Raw genomic sequence first — 20,169 nt, 5'->3', positions numbered from 1 at the left:
AATAATGAATGCAGCTCATATCTACTGTGTTCTGTTAAATTGCTAAAATTGCCCAGATAAACCATTTGAGAGTATGTCAGGTTAAATTAATACAACATGACCTGTTCACTTCCACAGTTAGGAAGAAAGAAGTTGGCATTCTTTAAATCCAGAGCTCAACCTGGAGATTATGCTAAATTGTTTCATTCATAGTCCACACTCCTCTGCACATGTCAGGAGGACAGCATTTGTCCCCTCTAGTGATAAACAAATTATACATGAAATCAATTCCACTTCACAATAATTTTCCCTATTGGGTATTATCTTTCCTTCTCTGCTCCCTCCAGTTAAGCTTGCATCCTGTAACTTGCTAATGAGCTGGGGGCTTTCTGTTCCAGGTGGCACCCCCTGCCTCGAAGTCATGACATTTCCCATTTCGAATGCTGCTGGCATTTTTCGACAGCTCCTGCTAACCAGCCTTTTTGACCTGCACTAAGAGTAACTCATCTGATCGAATGCTCTAACCTGCCAATCACACCAGCAAATGATCTTCACAGTCACTCCCAAGGCAGGAGGGGAAAAAAAAGGGAGAGTGAGAGAGGCAGAGAGAGTGATGGAGCAGGCAAGCAGGCAGCCTCTGCAGCTACCTAATGAGAGCACTTCAAGTCTCTGAGACAGCTGAAACATTGAAAAACTGGTGGGAAAATTAGGACAGAACTGAATGCCTGGTGCTGTTATTACTGCCTTCTTTACACCCTGATATCATTTTGAAAGCAATACCTCTGAGATGTGCCATTTTCAAAACAACAGAAGTTAATTTTACCATATAAATAGAAAACAGATATATTTTTCCCTGCCACCATCAATATGCAAACCTCATAATTCTGCTCTGCCAAATGGTGTTCTTTACAGAATTAATTAGGAGCTGTAAGCTCGTTAAGCGAGTAGCTTCACCCAGGGATGATTATGAATATTTTTTTTGTCGTTTATGTAAGCCATAAATAGCACTTTTAACCTAATTTAAATTCTGGCAACATTTACACCTCCGTATTTACAAATGTTTGCACACAGATACATAAAACAACAAATACAATATCTGCAGAGTCTAGATGTTACTTCATGGGCTGAAATCAAGCAGAGTCACGATAATGACTCAGTTGTTTTGATTTTGTTCATTTTATGATGTGACAGATTACTCAGTGCTGAATCTTTCAAGCACACAAGGACAGATTTAATTGTGTAGATTTTCTTTCCCTTCAGACTGGATTTTAATACACATGTAATGCACAGACTGAACATGAGAGGCATTAAAAACAATTGTAAAATAAAAATTTCAGGGAGAAAACTTAAATAAAAAGGCTGTGACTTCACTGTTACAATAAAAAAAGCCAAAAACTATAATGCACAATTAGACTTTATATTAACATCAAAAGAGTGACTGTACAGAATTGAAATCTAGGTTATTAATGGCAGAGAACAATCACCCGTAATTACTAATTCAAAATACATATATGGCCCAAAACAACATTAATAATTTATAACAGACCAAAAAAATATGGAAATACTCAATTTTGTTTCCACTTCTTAAAATATCCAAAGATGCTGTTCCAAGGCTATTCTTCTACGTTAGATATCTTTATTTGAGAATTTAGCATTCCTTGAGTTTTCCTCCTGAGACTTAACAATTAACACTAGGAGGATGCAGGAAATCCATCCATCCTCATCCCACTTCTGGGGCAGAATAAATTATTGTAATTTATTAACTGACTTGTAAACTATTGCTACATTTTTAAGCAAGAATCTGCCCTCAACTAGGGGTATTCAGTGCACATTTACTTTAATGGGTGTTGCATTAAGACCCAATTTTGCAGTGGTTTTCAGTTTGTTTATTTCATGGAGAATGAGGCAACACAAGATACAGATGAAAAAATGGCACCACAAAACTTGTCCTCCACAGAAAAGATTCTGGTGTATGGAAATACTAAATTTCACTTTTTGTTCACAATTTGGCTGGAAGTAAGATGTTCTGTTAACTCTGAATGCTGCAAATGGTGCCTAAGAGGCAATGCCTCTCATTAGCTTTGCTGTCTCTCTGGGTTATGGGCTGTACGTCAGCACTGGAAGCCTCTGCTTTGTCTGGAAAACTCAGTTTCTCCCCTCCAGTGGTTCCACATTCCTCTTAGACAAAGCCTAACTGAGGAGTCACGTGAGGAAATAATCCTGAAGGAGAGGTGACTGTCCATGGGAGAATAGGGAGAGTGGAGACCTGCTCTTGCCTTCCCCCCTGGTCATTGTCATCTAGACATTGTCCTTGCTGCATTCAAATGTCATCCCAGACTATCAGCCACTGGAACTCACACAGCCTTTTATGCCTAGACACTTCTTAAGCATCAACAGACCACAAAGACTGTCTAGTGGGAATTGCTTGCTATCCTAATATTAATAATGCAATATAATACACTTATGGCACAGACGATTCCACCTTTCGTCTCCTAAATTTATGAGCAAACAAACTGGAAAGACAGATTAACAGCACTGCAACTGAGCACATGCATTCATGCAAATACCACTAATATCTTTCCTACAGCATAAATGACTGTAAAATTACAAACCTCTACACTAAAATTTATTTGAAAATGAATCTTCACAGTGCTGAAGGCAAGTTATCATGCATTAGAAATGAACTGAAAATAGGCTCCAAACTCTGCCATAGTACAAGGAAATACAGTATTGTCCTTCGAAAAATTTATCCATAATAGCAGTAATGCTTTGTTTTCCTTCTGCCAGCTCTGCAGCTGATTTGGCCATGACACATTCCAATTTAAAAAAAATAATGTCAATAAATATGTAGCCACTAGTTTCACACCGAATGACACAGAGTATATAACTGCAGGGAAGAAATCAATATCTCCCCTAGATGGAGGTTTGAAATACTTTCCTACCAAGTGGAGTATGAAACAATGAAATGTGAAGACCTCTCCTCTCTGTTCTGCTTCCCTTCTTTCATTCTTCATTCCTAAAGAGACTCCCATTATTTTAGAAATCCTGATCATGCCCACTTGTTTCAGTGTACAGTAATTTCACGACTATAATGCACACCGGATTATAAGGCGCACTTCTGGGTGTCGGCAAATTTCCGAACTTTGTCCATATATAAGGCACACTGGACTATAAGGAGCACTTTTTTATTGCAGTGAGGATCTGCTGCTGGCTCCCCCTGCGTGGCTGCCGGCTGCGGCCCCACTGGCTCCCCCCACGGCTCTCGCAACTCGCACTTCCAGGTTGGCAAATTTCCAAACTTTGTCCATATGTAAGGTGCTCCAGAGTATAAGGTGCACTTCCGGGTTTCCATCAAAATTTTAGTCAAAAGGGTGAGCCTTATAGTTGTGAAATTACTGTACTTATTTCCAGGCATAGATGCTGTCCCAGACTTTCAGTCTCCAGGCGGGACAGGCTTTCACCAGAATTGGTGTTTAGCTTCCCAAGTCACTTTCCATACCTCTGTGCCTTATATTACCAACTCTTTTTATAAAGAAAATCAAGAGACTGTGCATTCTACTATTTACAAGGAGTTCAATTAAGTGACTGCATTTCACATGACAAGGTGAGCTGTTACAGTTCTGACACAAAACCACAATTACACATATTGTCGAAGCCTTATGAACTCCTTGATTGGGCAGTGGATTTCCTTTACTGGGGATACCTGGGGACCTGAGGGACAATTCCTCCATCCTCAGGCCGCACATGTCACTTAGGTCAGATGGACAATTTATACAAAAACAGCCTTCGACTGGACAGCTATTTGCTCAGCCCATTTCACCTGCTGTGCAGAGTCCAGAGAATATGGGGGTATTTTCTTTATGGTTGAATAGAGGGCAAAATTCAGTCTATAACTTCCATTTTAGATTAACAGAAATAAGATAACAGATATCACAAGGAGAATGTAGACCAATGCCTGGAGTTTTTCCCTTGTGTGTTATATTTAGAGTATATTCGAGCAGTGTGGTGATCTTATTCTTCAATATTAAGTAAAGCACAGCTGGAACAGTCTCATAAAGCCATTATGCTGTTAACATAAGAAAATAATGGCACTAAAAGTACTAGAGAGCCAAAAAATATCTTGGATTCTGCAGTTATCTTTCACTGCTTAATACTAATTTAACATTTTACAAAATTGATGTTACAATTTCAACTCTGCTTAGTACTATCATTACTGGACTGAAACCTGAATTGCTTTCAGCTGCCCACCACAACTGCATCTTATTAGCCTTTTCAGGAAAGCCAATTTATGCAAATCCAGTATTAGTTAAATAATTAAACTGACCCTCAACATTCATGTATAGACACTGTCTGCCACGAAAAGATGCAAGAGAAATTTAAACCTCCCATCTTCAGTGCTTAGGCTTCCATCTTTTCAACTGCAGCAGCACAATGACTGTTTATACACATCTATCTGAATCCATCTATTAAAAAAAAATGCATTAAAAAATTAAACTGGCTACTGCTGTGCTTTTATAGCTCTGCTTTTCTCTCCCAATCTGGTTTTACACTGAATTTTGAGATTTCACACATATGAAGCACTACTGGCTACTTTGAGCTTTTGATTAAATCAACAGCGACAAAATCTGGCTGATATGCAGTCTCTCAGTCTAGAATTTCTCTTTTATGCAGACCTTTCTGCACTGTAATTACTACAGTTTTATCCCCTGAAGCTGAAGAGATGAAGACAGTATATGGTTTTCCACAGTTTTTTAGCAACACTGGGGTACCCAGAACAGAGCAAATGCAGGGGAGTAATGAATGAAAATGACTTTTCAATACTGACTACTGGACACACACACTGCTGGACTACAGCTTCCCTGTGGCTTGACTAGGGCGAGACAGGCAAAAATTATGTTCCCACACAGCAGTGCTGAAGAGACACTCTTAACCAATTTAAAAATGTAAAACTGAGGATGACAAACAAAAATGAAACGATTTGGATGGGGATTTAACAACAGTCACCTCTCCAGCTAGCAAAGAGAAAAAGGTAATTTTACATAATGATTCTGTGCTGCTGAGCACACCCAGTCAAAAGCAACCAAATAAGCAGCACTTTTTGCCATTATGGTGGTGACTGTCAGATCTCCAGCTTTATTCTGTTTTGCACAGCTGAGCTGGCCCGAGTGACGCCATCGTGCCTTCCATTGGCTGGGCTGGTGTCAGTTGCTGGCTTAAATGGACACAGAAGAAAGAATTCAGCACCCTGCAATTCAAATTCAGGATTGCTCGGATGCATGTGCATGTGGTGAAGCAATACAAATAAAGACCACTTTTTGTTTTGCTTCAGTGAATTGTCAAAGAGATTTAGAAAGCCAGGGGATCTCATTATGGTAATACAGGTTAAATACTTTAAAAGCATATGGTGTTACCATCCTGAATGAAGCTGTCCCTGCTGGCTCCTGGAAGCAGACAATAGGCCAGAAACACATCTCGTGTCTCTGGTCCACCAATGGGAACTGGGGATTATAAATCACCACTAGAAAACATCACGTGCTATCTGGTATCAGGTAATGCCTTGTCTTTTCAATTACTATTTGACTCATCCTTCCCAGAGAAGAACAAGCTTCAGCCATGTATTTCACTAGCCAAATGTAAACAGAGATCTAGAGTTTCTTAGGGTCCATTCTTGTCTCAATAAAACAGATATATAAAGATGGATGACTACAGGATATATAGTATGACTCAACAAGACATGTAGAGATGAGGAATGCTTCCCAGAGATGCTTCTTCCCCATGAAGAAAAAAAAAAAAAATCAACGAAAACCATCAAGCACAAAATAAAAACATTTTGCTTTATCACAAAACTTTAAAGATTTGTAGATATGGCCAAAAGGTCTCATCTAATTCAGTGCTGACAGATTCTTCTGTGTGCAGTGGTGCTCATTATCACATATTTGCTAATTTTCTCCAGTAGAGAGCAGCCTCAGCATTGACCCTGCTAACTCCAAATGTCAGGTTTTTCCCCATGGGCACTGGAATAAACGTGTTGTCTCTCCTTGGAGCCCTAGACAATGATACAGTGTGGTCTACAAAGACCCTATTAGCAGTCCAAGTCTTACAGATGTTATCTAAGTTTCCAGAAACATGTTCTAGGCTTTTTCAAGTGGTAAGTTGATTTGTGAGTTGCAGACAGGCAGCTGAAGCACTACAGTATTTTAAAGACAGCGGAAATTCTCAGAGATACACCAGTTTCTGAGGCCTTAAGAAAAGCTCTAATCAATAATGGGGCCAATTAAAATTTTACTGCCTGTAGTCCCTCTTCTTCACCAATCTGTCAGAGACTGCTGCTTCCAAAGCAAATGATGTCTCAGCCATTCCTCTTCTAATCTTTTTGCCTTCCAAACCCTAAAGAAAAGTGGATTTAATTCAGTGGGTGCACTATCAGGGCAGTAACATCTGGCAAGTGTGTGAGAGAACAGCAGGAGATGAAAACTTCTTATCACAGAAAGATCTGGCACAGCACCTTTATTGGGTCTCTCAGTTTTATTTCCTATTTTACCCCCAAAACAGGGAAATTAAGGAGGGAGGGAGGGAGGGAGGAAGGGAGGGAGGCAGGGAGGAAGGAAGGAAGGAAGGAAGGAAGGAAGGAAGGAAGGAAGGAAGGAAGGAAGGAAGGAAGGAAGGAAGGAAGGAAGGAAGGAAGGAAGGAAGGAAGGAAGGAAGGAAGGAAGGAAGGAAGGAAGGAAGGAAGGAAGGAAGGAAGGAAGGAAGGAAGGAAGGAAGGAAGGAAGGAAGGAAGGAAATAAGACTAGGATTTTCTTCAGTTCTGGAGGTGCTTGAAGATGGTTACTTGTTTGTGTTTCTTTATGGGCTTGTCTAATTAATTCCTTTACAATGTATAACTGCATAAAATATATATATATATAATGAAATCTTTCCTTTACACATGTGTTAGAGGTTTTAGTGAGCAACTATCTAGAGATTTTTCTCTTTCACAGGTTCCTGAAGGATACTGGAAAACCTCAAAATTCCAGCCTTTCCTAACTTCCCTGCCACCTCTATATATGCATATTGATATAGATGCATTCATGCATCTTTTTGCTACACTGAGCCTTGTGAATGGAGACTTTGACAGAATATATTGTAATAAATACCCCTTCCCTAGTACTACTCTCCTGCTTGCTGCAACTCTATTCTTCTGCTAGAGTAACTGACTCATGACTCATCCATTTTACTGACTGAACATCCTGCTTGCCAGTCACTACTCTATGGCTTAAAATCATAGCCACCTGCCATTCACCAGATCTTCTTTACACATTACCAAAACTGCAGTCTCTTTTCCCAACTCCTTTCATTTTCCACACTGATTAACATCTCTATTTGCTTGGTATTCACACCCCTTTAAAGGTTTCCACCCATTCTAGTAATTCCTCACTCAAATCCATTTTCCATGTCCACAGTTCTCCTGCTTCCCTATGAATTTTAGTTTCATCTCATTAATCCCCAGCTCTCCATATGGTACGAGAGGACCTCTGACTGTGTTTGGCACTAATACTTTTCCAGCATTACCTGCTGCTCCCCATCTCATGGCAAATACTACAGCAGGGAGCTGATGTGTTATTGCACTGTAAGCACCTAACAGAATAAAGGCCCAAGCCACAGTGGAAAACTGTAATTGATAATGTACACATCACAACGTTTGATAAATGGTTCTGGGCCAATTGGCTTCAGACCTTTCACAGAGAAACAAGCTATTCAGTATTAAAACTGTGGTTGAGCAGCCAGAACAGTACAGTGATGTATGTAAAGGGTGCATTTTGTTTTCTCTTTCTGTTCTCATATACAAATTTAAAATAGCAATTTGTATCTGCTCAAATAGATATTCAGTTAGAACGATCCAATGGTTCTTTTGTACTATTTTACATGCTCATTTGCAAAAACCTTCCATTGCATATTTTATAAATGAAAAATTGCATTTATTTGGAAGCAGCAGAATGGAGATTCTGTACATGAGAATTGAGATTCTGTACATAAGCTTCTATACAAAAGGTCTTTAGCACAGATGGGCGCATTCTAAATATACTTTAGATGGATGATATGTCACGTTAGAACAGACAAGGTTGAAGAGATGTCTGCAGGGACATAGCCCCAGGAAAAAGTAGGGATTAGCTTGTCAATAAAGATGTAAACAGACTGCTCTGAGGCAGCCTCATTTCTGACATTAGAGAATCTTAAATGGTTTGTTGGTGAAGAGCTTGTGCAAAAACTGGGGCAGGCTGTCAGCACCAAAATCTATTAATTCCAGTTTTTCAGTAGTTACTGCCTGTCAGCCAAAGACTCTATAACATTATAGGGTTAAAAAACCCAACTGTACATAAGCATACAACAGTAAACCCAAATATAATTCATTAGAGAAAGTTATATCAGATATTGTAAAAAGCAGGCTTAGCTAAATATAGACATCACGTGAATATCAACTACATTTATAGGAGACTGTATCTTCAAATAGGTATATGAGCAGCATGTGCCTTTATCTCAGCTCCTAGAACTTCCGTAACAAACTTTTATAATAGACTCAACATTCAAAAGCAACTGTGCCTTTAAAAACAAATAAGAAAAAAAAAGACAGGCCTTGATTTTTTTTGAATGAAAAGAATATGCTCTTTAGATATTTTGTGAAACACTGTGGTATGAAACCATTCAGAGGAGCACAATAAGCAAAGCAGCTATATAAGGAAATGCTGGTAATCTGGAAGAGTCTGCCAAAAATCCCACTGAATAAACACTGGGGTGGTGCATATGAGCAGAAGACAGTGCCATGGTATAACTCCACCATTCCCTTGCTGTAATTTGGTAAGCAGCCTCTCTATTCACCTGGACTTCCCAAGTTCTGCTCTGCTCTTAAAATACCAGAAGTCATATTACAGTAGTTTCACGAATACAAGCCGCACGGATTATAAGCCGCACCCCCGGTGCCTCGACAATGTTGCTGTCTTTGTCAATAGATAAGCCGCACCCCGAATATTAGCCGCACTTTCGTTCGTCGCGAGAATCCGTGCGCAGCTTTCACAAATTGGCCAATTAGTAACAGGATCGCGGCATAGCGGGCTTTACTGGCTCGGGGCGGGGCCAGGCAGGCTCGGCCCGCTCATGGTTGCCGACGGGGCCGGGTGGCCCAGCTCAGCGCCACGGCTCGGCGGGGCTGGCCGGGTGGTGCTGCCGCCGCCGCCGCCGGGCTCGCTGGCCCCCCTCTCCCGTCAGCACCGCCCCGCTGCCGCGTTCGCTCGCCCGGCTGGCAGGGCTGCCGCCGCCGGGCTCGCCGCCCGCCCCGCTGCCGCTTTCGCTCGCCCTGCGCCGCGCCTCGCGAGCGGCGGCGGCTCGCGGCGGCGGCTCGCGGCGGCGGCTCGCGGCGGCGCTTTCGCGAGCGGCGGCGGCGAGCGGCGGCGCTTTCGCGAGCGGCGGCGGCTCGCGGCGGCGGCTCGCGGCGGCTCGCGGCGGCGCTTTCGCGAGCGGCGGCGAGCGGCGGCGCTTTCCCGAGCGGCGCTTTCGCGAGCGCCGCTTTCGCTCGCCCCGCCGGCAGGGCTGCCGCCGCCGCCACCAGGCTCGCCGGCCGCCCCCTCCCGTCTGCACCGCCGCCGCGTTTCCTCGCCCTGGCCGGCACTGCAGGCCCCCGCACCGCTGGGCTCCCCCATGCTGCTGGCCCCGATTCTGCTGGGCTTCCCCCGCTGCCAGGCAGCCCCACTCGCCGGCCTTCCTGCTTCTGCCATGCTCCCCTGCACTGCTAGCCCCAGTTCTCCCGGGCTCCCCCGCCATGCTGGCTCAGGCTCTGCCGCCCTCCCTGCCCCGCCCTGCTGGCTCAGGCTCTGCCGCCCGCCCCCCACACTGCTGGCCCCGCCTCTGCCAGGCTTTCCCACCTCTGCCGGGGCCGGCCGGGCTCCAGCTTGGCTTGGGGCTGCCGCGGGCTCTCACTTCCGTGTTGGCAGCTTTTAGAATTTTGTTAATAGATTAGCCGCCCCGGAATATTAGCCGCACTTCCGGGTTTCCACCAAAATTTTGGTCAAATTGGTGCGGCTTGTATTCGTGAAATTACTGTACACACTATTTCACTGTTGAATAACAATGGTTAAACAAAACTAGTATTAGTTGACCCTGTGATATAGATCATGATCACTAACATGACAATACCTCTTTCTTTAGCAAGAACATCCTTCTGCTACCAAGACTACTAAATAACAGAATCATAGAATGGTTAGGGTTGTGAGAGACCTTAAATCATAAAATCATAGAATTTCTCCTCCTTGCCCCAAAATTCAACAGAACTGACAAGAGGTATTTCCTCTCTTCCTATTTTACCAGTCGGAAAAAAGTATCAATCCAAATTAAAGGTAAACTATTATTCAATATACTAGCACCAACTTCTGCAGTGTTTTCAACCTGTCAGTGACACTCATTCCTGAGAACTTACACTCTTCATACGGACTGTAAAACTGCAAAAACAGAGTATCAGCCTGCATGTGGATGTACAGTTTTGTATTTTGTGTCTCTAAAGTTAACTAAAGAGCATTTTCAAAGATATCCTTTCCAACAATCATGTCTTACCTGCATTATCACTTGTGAACATAGGTATTCTTCAATGTTTGCTGTTTGATACACCTTTGCCATAACTATTGTTTTTTCCAAAGGCTCTCATGCTTTCTCCAGTCTCTGGCTGTAATCTTACATTCGGTACAGTAAAAATAGAAGACACTGTAAAAAAAGAGTGTCAGTTCAGAAACTTTGATTTCTCTTTGCAGTAAACAACACATTAAATACATATACCACTCATTTCTGCATGTAAGCACTGTACAAATTCTGAATGGAAAGAAGCTGAATGCATTATGATGGAAATGGTATGGTGCAAACATTCTTAGATGCATGCATCTTCAAAAAAACCTGTTTCCAGACTGTGTGTGTTTATTTGTTCTCTACACCACCATACAATTAATACTTTCCACTTTCAAATTTCTGCTGAGAGAACTTAGAAATAAGAAGGTAAAACATGCATCAAGGTTTTTCGATAATTTGATATCACATATTTTATCTTCAGAATCTTGATATCAGTAGGACCAAACCATCTTGTTTGACTTTCTTTTTTGAATTATTAAAGACAACCAGGCTTGTTGAAAATATCCCAACAACTCAAAAATCTTTTATGTAAAGCAATCCCCTGTTGCATTAGCTAGAAAAACCTTGATGACTTCAATGTCACACCATGCAACAAGTTATTAGGAGACATGACAATAATAATCACAGAAATCAAAATGCAAATGGTTTATAATAGGAACTTAATATAAACTAGTTCTTAGATAAGAACTAACATATTGATAATATGGAAACTCATTTCAATGACTTTTAATACTTCCTAAAAACAAACCTCCATCTAACAATACCCTCACGAGAGCTGCCACTGCATGATTCCATATGGAAATGTGAAAGAACTAATCAGGACCATAAGAGTTTTCTTTTTTGCACTAACCACTTGCACATCTATAAGATTTTGGAAGAACTTTTTCATCTGTATACGTTTAAAAGACCTGGATATTGCTTTATGCACAGGCCTTCCCACTATAGTTTGACATCTCAACTTGCATTTTGTATTCTGCTATCCTTGATAACACACATTGTTAATGGCAGATATTTTATGCAAATAAATTAATATGAGATCTCAAATACAAAAGTAGAAAAGTGGGAGGACTGATATTTTTCATTTTTTAAATAGAAAATAACAAGTACACATATTTAGTAAAAAGGATTAATCTGTGGATTACTGCTCAATTTTCAGATGAATGAAAGCTATGCTGCATCATAAATTGCATTGTATTCCTAGACAAGGTGTTTTAGTAGAGCTTCACTCACTCTTACCTTTTTAATGCACTATTTTTAAAAATTGAAAGTGGCTACCTTTTAGAGTTTATCTGGAAATTGAACTTCCAACCCAACTGAAATGATGCCTTGACTTGAAACTAAACCAAGTAAAAAAGCAAAATTGTGCTTCTCACATAAACTAACTCTGCACACATTTTTAAAATAAACCTTATTAAAAATTATACTGTAAAGTATTACATAGAATACAAATACATAGTTCTAATGGTCAAACCAGAAGAGAAAGTCAAACACTTCATTTTTACTTTTTCAGTGCAGGCAGAGTCATCATGTTTTCGTGAAATACTGTGATTCCAAGGAAACAATTTTCTGATGGAAAATCATCATCCTGTTTGCTTTTCTACCCACATGTGAGTCTTTCCCTCATTTTAGTGCTAAATCCCCAAATTTACAATTTAGCATCAGGACCAAATTGGACAAAGTATATTCCATGATGAATACTATTCACTACAGAGATTTGCAAAATCACAGTGGTGTCCAAATTAGAAAGCAGTAATTTTGTTTGTACATAAGACTCAGTATGTTTGTAACTATATTTAATTAACTGTCAATAGTGTTTCTTGATCTAAAATATTAGCACAGAGAGCTAGAATCACAAAAACTGGTGATTTCACTACACAGTAAACATTTTCCCAACTCTCCAAAGTAAATGACTTCTTTGTTTTGTAAATATGTTTACAAGTATATCCAAGTCATAGTAAATAGAAATGATTGTAGTATTTGATACTGGGATTGTCCTTTCTTGCATCTGGATTTATGCTTCATAATGATTATCTACTAGACACAGAAATAGTCTTTCTGTAACTCAAAATTTTACTGGAGGCATTTAGAAGAACCTTGCTTTAAAATATAATGATTTTTCATCTTTATTCTCCCCCCTTCAAAAGGTTTCACTGCTCCTGATGTTTAACGTTATGCAAAGACGTGTTTCTGCCAATGAATATCGCCTTATGGTTATGCTTCTGCAAATAACCTGCTGTGAGCTGATAAAAGGATTAATGCAGCCAAAATTCTTAATCTGTGAAATTACAAATTAAATTCTCATATTAAAAATACCACCCTGAGGTATTTTTTGTGGTTTTAATTCCCCTCTGGTGTTCTGCATACATTGTGCTTGTTAATGACTAGGACAAGACTGTCTCTGTTGGCAGCCTGCTGCAGAGTGATAATGTGTAGGCATTTACTTCACTGATAGAACTGGATTTAACCACTGACTGATAAACTAAGTGGCAAGTGGGTAATAAGTCCATATTAACAGAAAAGTACTACTGCAGAACTCAGAATTCAAAATCCTGGCTAGACTAAATCACACAGTCGTAAGGATTGAGATGTCACCACTGCAGAGTGATTTTTGTTTTCCATTTAGTAGAAATAGGATAAATGAACTGGTATTCTTGATGTTTCATTAGTCCTGAAGAAAACAATCTCTTTGCATCAGTTTCTGCAAAGGGAGACTTTCAACAGCAGCCACCTAAATTTACACTGAACGTCTAAATTTTCTGCTTATCAAGTACCACAGTCAGCAAACTGAGTGGTGGGTCACCATGGTAGAGGAGGAAACTGGGAATCTTTCTGCAGAGCCAGAGCATAGTCTATGACAGTGATGGACAGAAATTATTGGTGCTGTTTTGGTTTTAATGTTCATATTCTACAAATGGGAGGGTGCTCTGCAGAGCAGGGAGTAGGGTCTCTACTACCAGCTCTAAATGTGATTACTACAGCTGTTGAGGATTGAAAAGATAAACTTCAGGAAGACAAAAGTTTTTGTACTGACACTGCTGTAAACAGATTCTATTGTGGATGAATATTCAAAAAGAGAGCTTAGTTTTTAGAAGCAAACTTTTAAATCAGCCATAGTTACACACACATGTTCCATTGCATCTCTGAACTTTCTGCCTTGAGGTACTGGATTTAGATCTTTTGTTAATGGATGCAGATTTGAAAACAGAAAAGAACATACAATGCAGTAATGCAACCATGTGTCTCTTCACCATATTGAGTTAAACCAAAATGCTGACTGTTATTCCCTTGTGAATGCTTTTTCAATACCACAACCTTCTCTGGATAAAAACTATAATTCAGGATACTATTTTTTCTCTAGAATAAAAAGTTGTGTGCTTTTAACACTGAAAAACAACATGCAGACATATGATGTAAGTGATTTTAAATTACTAAAAAGATAATTGGCAGCATATATGATGATAAGAACATTTCTGCCAGGTCAATTGGAATGCTGTTTAATAAAAGAAGCAAAAGGATGTATGTAAATAGTGAAAGCATCCCCAGTTAAGAATATCATCTGCCATCCTCCTCATACACAGTCTAATTCAGCAAATTAACTGATTGTTTACTTAGTGCTTCCCAGAGTTCTGAATGTCTTTCTTAAAGGTTACTGTTATAACACAGAGATTCTGTGAATCAAACGCAGCTGGATTTTTATCCTGTGTGCTGCAGCTAGTTAAGGAGTACTGTATGTTGTAAGTGAAAAGCACTAAATATGTAAATTGCATTTTTCCTTTTGCTTTATGACAATTCAGAGGATTCTATTGGCTCCACACATAATCAAATACAAAGATAGCAGGCTGCACACTGCAGAGCAGAGATAGCAAAAAAAAAAAAAAATCCATTTTGTCCTGTGTCAAGCTAACTATGTAATTTCAATCTACACAATTACAGTCACGTATTTTGTGTGTGGCTGTGTGTGTCCATGAAGCTGTCTGTATATGAGAGTTAGCATACACACATGCATCTGGCTGAACTAGAATCTTTGTTTCTAATAGATTTGGAGGTGATTATACTCACTATCAGTTAGCTCCCATAGCCGTGGGGGCAGATCACTGAAGTACTCATGGCTCAGAGCTGCCTGTGCTGACAATCTGTTCTTTGGGAAACACTGGAGTAGTTTGGAGGCTAGATCTTCTGCATGGTTCACACAGCTCAGCCTGAAACACAAACAAGGAGGTTTTTTTCTGAAAAACAGTATCATTATTCTATTTACTAATTCCATCTCCAGTCAGTACAATTGAAACACCAAGTCTTAATAGCCAGGAGCGCTACCAAGAAAACTATTCCTCAGGCTAGGGAGTTGATTAATTATTTCTGTATGACAGTTCAAAATTCATACAAATTTTACAAGTACAGAGCATATAAAATACCATATCACATATGCCCTACCTACTATGCTAAACCATCATGAGCATCAGCATCTTGAAAGTAAATGTTTTGATCCTTCCATTTGCATTTTATTGAGCATACTGACAAACTGAAAATTTACAGTGCTGGAAACAAATGCTTATTACCATGTAAACACAAGAAATCCAAGCTTAAAATAACAGCAACATTCACACAGCTTTGAGAAGTATCAAATTTTAAAATCCAGTAATGCTTAACATGCAACACATTCATCATGTTTCACAAAGACATTTGTCTTTCAGGAAATACTGACTTCTTACTTGTCCATATATTCACATGGCAGGGAATTGACTCTTCATTAAGTGTTAATCGAATGCAAACATTAAATTTAAGTGAGTTATCTTTTCTAAGTTTCCTACAGAAACTGAGAAAACTTACTGTTTCACTGGGAGCTAAATCCTTGGGAATATTATGCGAAAATATAATCCAAAAGTAATAGACTTGGAGACAGTAAAATGGTAATCAGCAAGATGTGGTCTGGGTCTCAAAACCTTTAGCTGCCTCCTAAATTTCCAAAGCCACCAAGCTTTTTTTAATATGCAGTTAAAAAAATACATGCTGAATCTTGTTGACATCACATTGCTATTATTACTAGGAAACTTCTTCAATTCAATCATGCCTTTGTTCAGTAAAGATCTCTCATTGTGTAAATGCCAAAGTTTATTAAAGGTTTTTTCAATGCACTGGTGTCCCAAAACCAGTAGATAGTAAACTGCAGTACAAAATAACTCAGCATTCAAAAAAGATTATGTTATCCTCTAAAATCAATAATCCCACAGCATGTTTCATGCAAATATTCATTTTTTTTAGCTCAAGATGACTTTCCAGCAAAAAATTCGAGAAGATGGATTAAACAGCTTTACTCTTTTATTGGGCTGACATGGCATGATTTCTATGAATCAGTATAGGCACAGGTGAAACTCTCTTCAACAGACAACACTGAAAACACTAAATAAATAAAATATGTTACTACATTGAGAAATTCAAGTTACAAATGTCATAGGCACAACTTTTTGTCCATGTCCATACCATAGTCAGTGTGAAAAATAAAACCATAAATTTTAGATACGAATTTTAAATAAAAAAAAACTAGAAGTCTGAAGCATCTATTCTAAATTATGTACTGGCATATGTATGATATGCTGATATCTGCAATCATTCAAAAAATATGCCACTGGCTGTCTTTTTAATTTCTAGCAACTGAATCCTAGATGAAAATTTAAATGCTATGCCTATCTGATCTCTTCTTGAGAACTGGCAGGATATATGTCCAGAAAGTACCCAGGGATGAATTGCTTAGGAGTGCTGACCACTTGAAGACATTGTATCTCATCACTCATAATCTTACTGAATTCCCAGGACCAGATTTCAGAATTGCTATTTCAGGTTAGACAGATGCTGAACTCCAGTGTTTCTGATGGGCACATTTTTTTCTGGTTTCATTTTCAGTTTGTGACAAAAGAAAAACACCTTGAATGAAAGACTCATTGCTTATATATTACATCACAAATTAGAATAATTCCAGAGTATTTAAACTACTAGATTGCTGAAAATGTTCAGTAAACTTTTGCAACAATTACAGATAATTTCATTACAGAACACAGCAAAATACCAAGACAAAAGGCTATTATTAACAAAGAAAAGGAAAAGGAGGGGCAAGTATTCAAGGAGAATTGGTATTAATTCTTCTACACATCCCAAATTTCCATGGAATGGTGATTATATTGAGTCTGTGAGGCCTGAATCCTAATCCCCCCTGCACCAATTAATCATTCAGAGATTCTGTGAAACCATTTCACCAATGTAATTTTTCCCCACAGAGGTAGCTGCAAGTTTTCAAGGAACCACAGTAAACCTGCTCTTTCTTGAATGAGAACTACTGTGAATTCAGAAAAAATGCAGTCACTTAAGTAGTGAAATATTACCCTACAGTATAAGAATTACACCATTTCTTAGCTGATCCATATATATAATGGAGGTGCTAATTAGGAAGGTAAAGCAAAGCAAAAGAAAGTAACATTCAAACATCAACAAATTCTAACTTGCAGGTGAAATTATGGATGACATCTGCAGTTCCTTGAACAGAGTGATGCTGACATTTTGACTGCATTAATGGTCACCAGTCTACCTGGCATACTGCTAAGATCTTTATGCAAGAAATTCAGGAAAACTAATATAAATTGCAAGTGTTTTGAATAGGAAGAGTTTAGACACAAAAAATATACATGTTTACTGAAATCAGTTGAAACCAAAGACAAACATCAAATAATCAGCAGATTATACATTAATATAACATAAATTCTAAAAATTATCTAGAGCTGCAAAATAGTCACATCAGATAATTAAATAATTATTAATAAATCAGTCATAATTAGAACCAGTTTTATAGTTAATAAATAGAAAGAAGACTATTCATTGCACAGTCTGCAAAAATAGTTTAATCTGCTATAATTATGAGATCTATCTGCCCTGATCACAGTCCAAGTACTTCTGGGGATTTGGGGCTGGTGTTAGCTCTTTGTCAGTGCTTTGAAGATTTTTAGTTGCTACATTATTAGTATTGTATTTCCAAGCATTTATAGATTTCAAACTCAGAAGGGACCATAACGATCAAGTGTCACCCCTTGTGTAATACAGGCCGAAGATCATCTGAGTAACTCATGGATCAAATCACCTTTTTCCCCTAGCTCAGCTGTATCTTTAAAGTTTTACATTAAAATTCTAATTTTGTTTATGGAGCTTTGCACAACAATGAAGAAGATTCTTCTCCAAAACTCATGTCTTCTGCAAAGGACACTTCTGGAAATCACTGGGCACTGCTAAAAGCACATGCATGTGGGCTCCTGAGGTTGTCAGTATTAAAAACTGATGCTTTTGTGGAATGCATGACTAATTTTGCTGCTTTGTTTAAAGACGAGCTATTTTTTACTTATGAAAAATCTACTGCATGATCATGTATTAAAATTACATCTGCCACATCAGAATTGTTTGGGAAACCTTATTTAGCGCATAACCTCTGTGGTCGGAACATTGGAATGATTGCTTTGTTTCTCTCCCTTTTTTATTTGCCAATATTCTCTTTAAAATATCCTCCTTAAAACATTAACCATTTGTCTAATTTTAGTTTGAAACCTGATTCCTCAATAGAGACAAAGTCTAAATTTTTTGATGGGGTTCAGTAGTTAAATACCTAACACAGAAGTTAACAAAAAGAACTGAAGAAAAAAAAAATCATTTTTAAATACACCTCTTTCAGTGTGAGACAGGATGGAATTTCATACAATATGGCTTTGTGTCTAAAACATAATAGCATGTTTTGTCTCACAGCAGTTGGGCCATATAGGAACTTGGCATGCATGATATGGCAAGTCTCAATATTCACGCTTCACTTACTGTCACACTAATCACTGAGGAATAGTTACCAGCCATGACAGCATACATACTTTCAGAAAATGTGGTGTACAGCAGAATACAGAGAAACCTTTGGCTATATGTAGATATTGTTTTGAGAAATACTGGGCATATTTTTACACACCTACTCTGATGAAATTTGTGAAACACACTGATTTTCAATTTAATCCCAAATGCTATATACAGTCTTGGCTCAAGAAAAACAAACACCATATGAACCTGTCTCATTGAAATATATATGAATCTGACTAGACTTGAGCAGTTGTAAATCTCATTGGATTACAAGAATTTGATTTAATTTCAGAAAACAGGCTTAAACGTCTTTCTACTGCAGAGAAAGGTCAGTATTTGGTCAAGCAGAACATGACTAAGATCACTGAAGTTTGGTTTAAGCTCCTAAGAAAAAAAAAAATGGGGCATGTGCAGTGAACTTCTGAACTTGGGGTGATTTGCTTTTAAATGCAACGAAGAAGGCAGTTCAAATTCACATTAATAATTAAGACAAATGGGCATTAAAACAAATGGAGATAATATGCTGTCTATATGCTCCTAGCAGCACAAGGTAAATACTTCCCAAAGCAAAAATGGTTTACTGTGCACATTTTCCATGTAAAGATCTGATTCTTGCAGTGTGTCATTAATTCATTTCTCAACTGGCATTTACAGCATGGCCTAGAGGAGTGAGGTACCTAATTTCTTTTGGAAATTTCAGCTGTTTCTTTATTCTAAGCAAGCTCCTGCTACCTGAAGCGCTGAAAGAGAAAACCACAGTTAACCTGAACAGTCACACCATTTAGCAGAGCTTAAAGTTGAATGGTATGAAGAGACCTAACAAATTGGTGTGCATCAGGCACTCTGGACCCCTCAACAATAGGGTTCCTGTACTGTCCCTGTGCTACCTCACCTCCCAGCACACTGCCACAATGGCTGTATTCCCCATTTTCATCCAACTCTGCTTGAGGACAGCAGCCTTTTCCCCTCATCCTGGCCTTTAGCTCCTCCTGAGTTCTGTACAAAACTGTACAACACCATGCATTGTAGTTAACGCTTTCTTTGCAAATGCATTATTGCCTTCTAACCAGCTGATACAGAAACGCCCACGTATGCCTTGATAGTTTATACTCTGAATATACATGATCCTAGTAGCAGCAGCTATGTGAAACACGAATCAGAGCAGGGCCTACCTGAGTAGCATTTCCTTTTTTACGAGCCCCAGCAGCCCTTTCTGTTGTTACCAGCATGCAGAGAACACCTACTGTCTTCAAAGAGCCGACGTGCCAGCTCCAGCGCGCAGGAGCCGCTCCCCTAACGTGCCTGGTGTGCCTCCACGGAGCTTTTGTAGAGTTTATTGAGCCATCAAGAAACCACCACAACGAGTGAACGCAAGTTTTGATGCGAGGCTTTTAGCTTTTGATACAGATGAAGGCATAAAGGAGTAGCTCAAGATGTGAATCTAACAGAGCAAAGATGTTACCATTTTTTCAGTGTTTTACACAAAGGGTATTGAGGACTAAAACTGATGAACAAAGAGAGACAAAACCATTTGAAGGCTCACTGGAGCAGTGTTTTACTTGCTGCTGATCAATCACAAAATACAGAATATGCTCTACAGCACAACATAGAGGTACTTCAAGCCAAACTGTAGAGTAAATAATACAATCAAACAGAGTCCATGTGGCATGT

At 39.2% G+C, this 20,169-nt stretch overlaps 1 protein-coding gene across 5 annotated transcripts in view; it reads right to left on the bottom strand.

Moving 5' to 3' along the window:
* Positions 1-20,169, bottom strand: part of CDK14 (cyclin dependent kinase 14) — a 514,904-nt gene that overhangs the window by 244,080 nt on the left and 250,655 nt on the right. For all 5 annotated transcript variants that reach the window (XM_033083308.2, XM_033083300.2, XM_033083326.2 and 2 more), the window contains 2 exons: positions 14,686-14,825; positions 10,561-10,707 (listed from right to left, as the gene is read on the bottom strand). In XM_033083308.2, coding sequence (XP_032939199.1) covers positions 10,592-10,707; positions 14,686-14,825 — 256 coding nt within the window. In that variant the 3' untranslated portion in view covers positions 10,561-10,591. The remainder of the gene's footprint in view (positions 1-10,560; positions 10,708-14,685; positions 14,826-20,169) is intronic.

Source organism: Catharus ustulatus, chromosome 1 (assembly GCF_009819885.2).
Source record: "Catharus ustulatus isolate bCatUst1 chromosome 1, bCatUst1.pri.v2, whole genome shotgun sequence".
In the NCBI taxonomy this organism is placed as follows: domain Eukaryota; kingdom Metazoa; phylum Chordata; class Aves; order Passeriformes; family Turdidae; genus Catharus; species Catharus ustulatus.
This window is presented reverse-complemented; position numbering and strand designations above follow the sequence as displayed.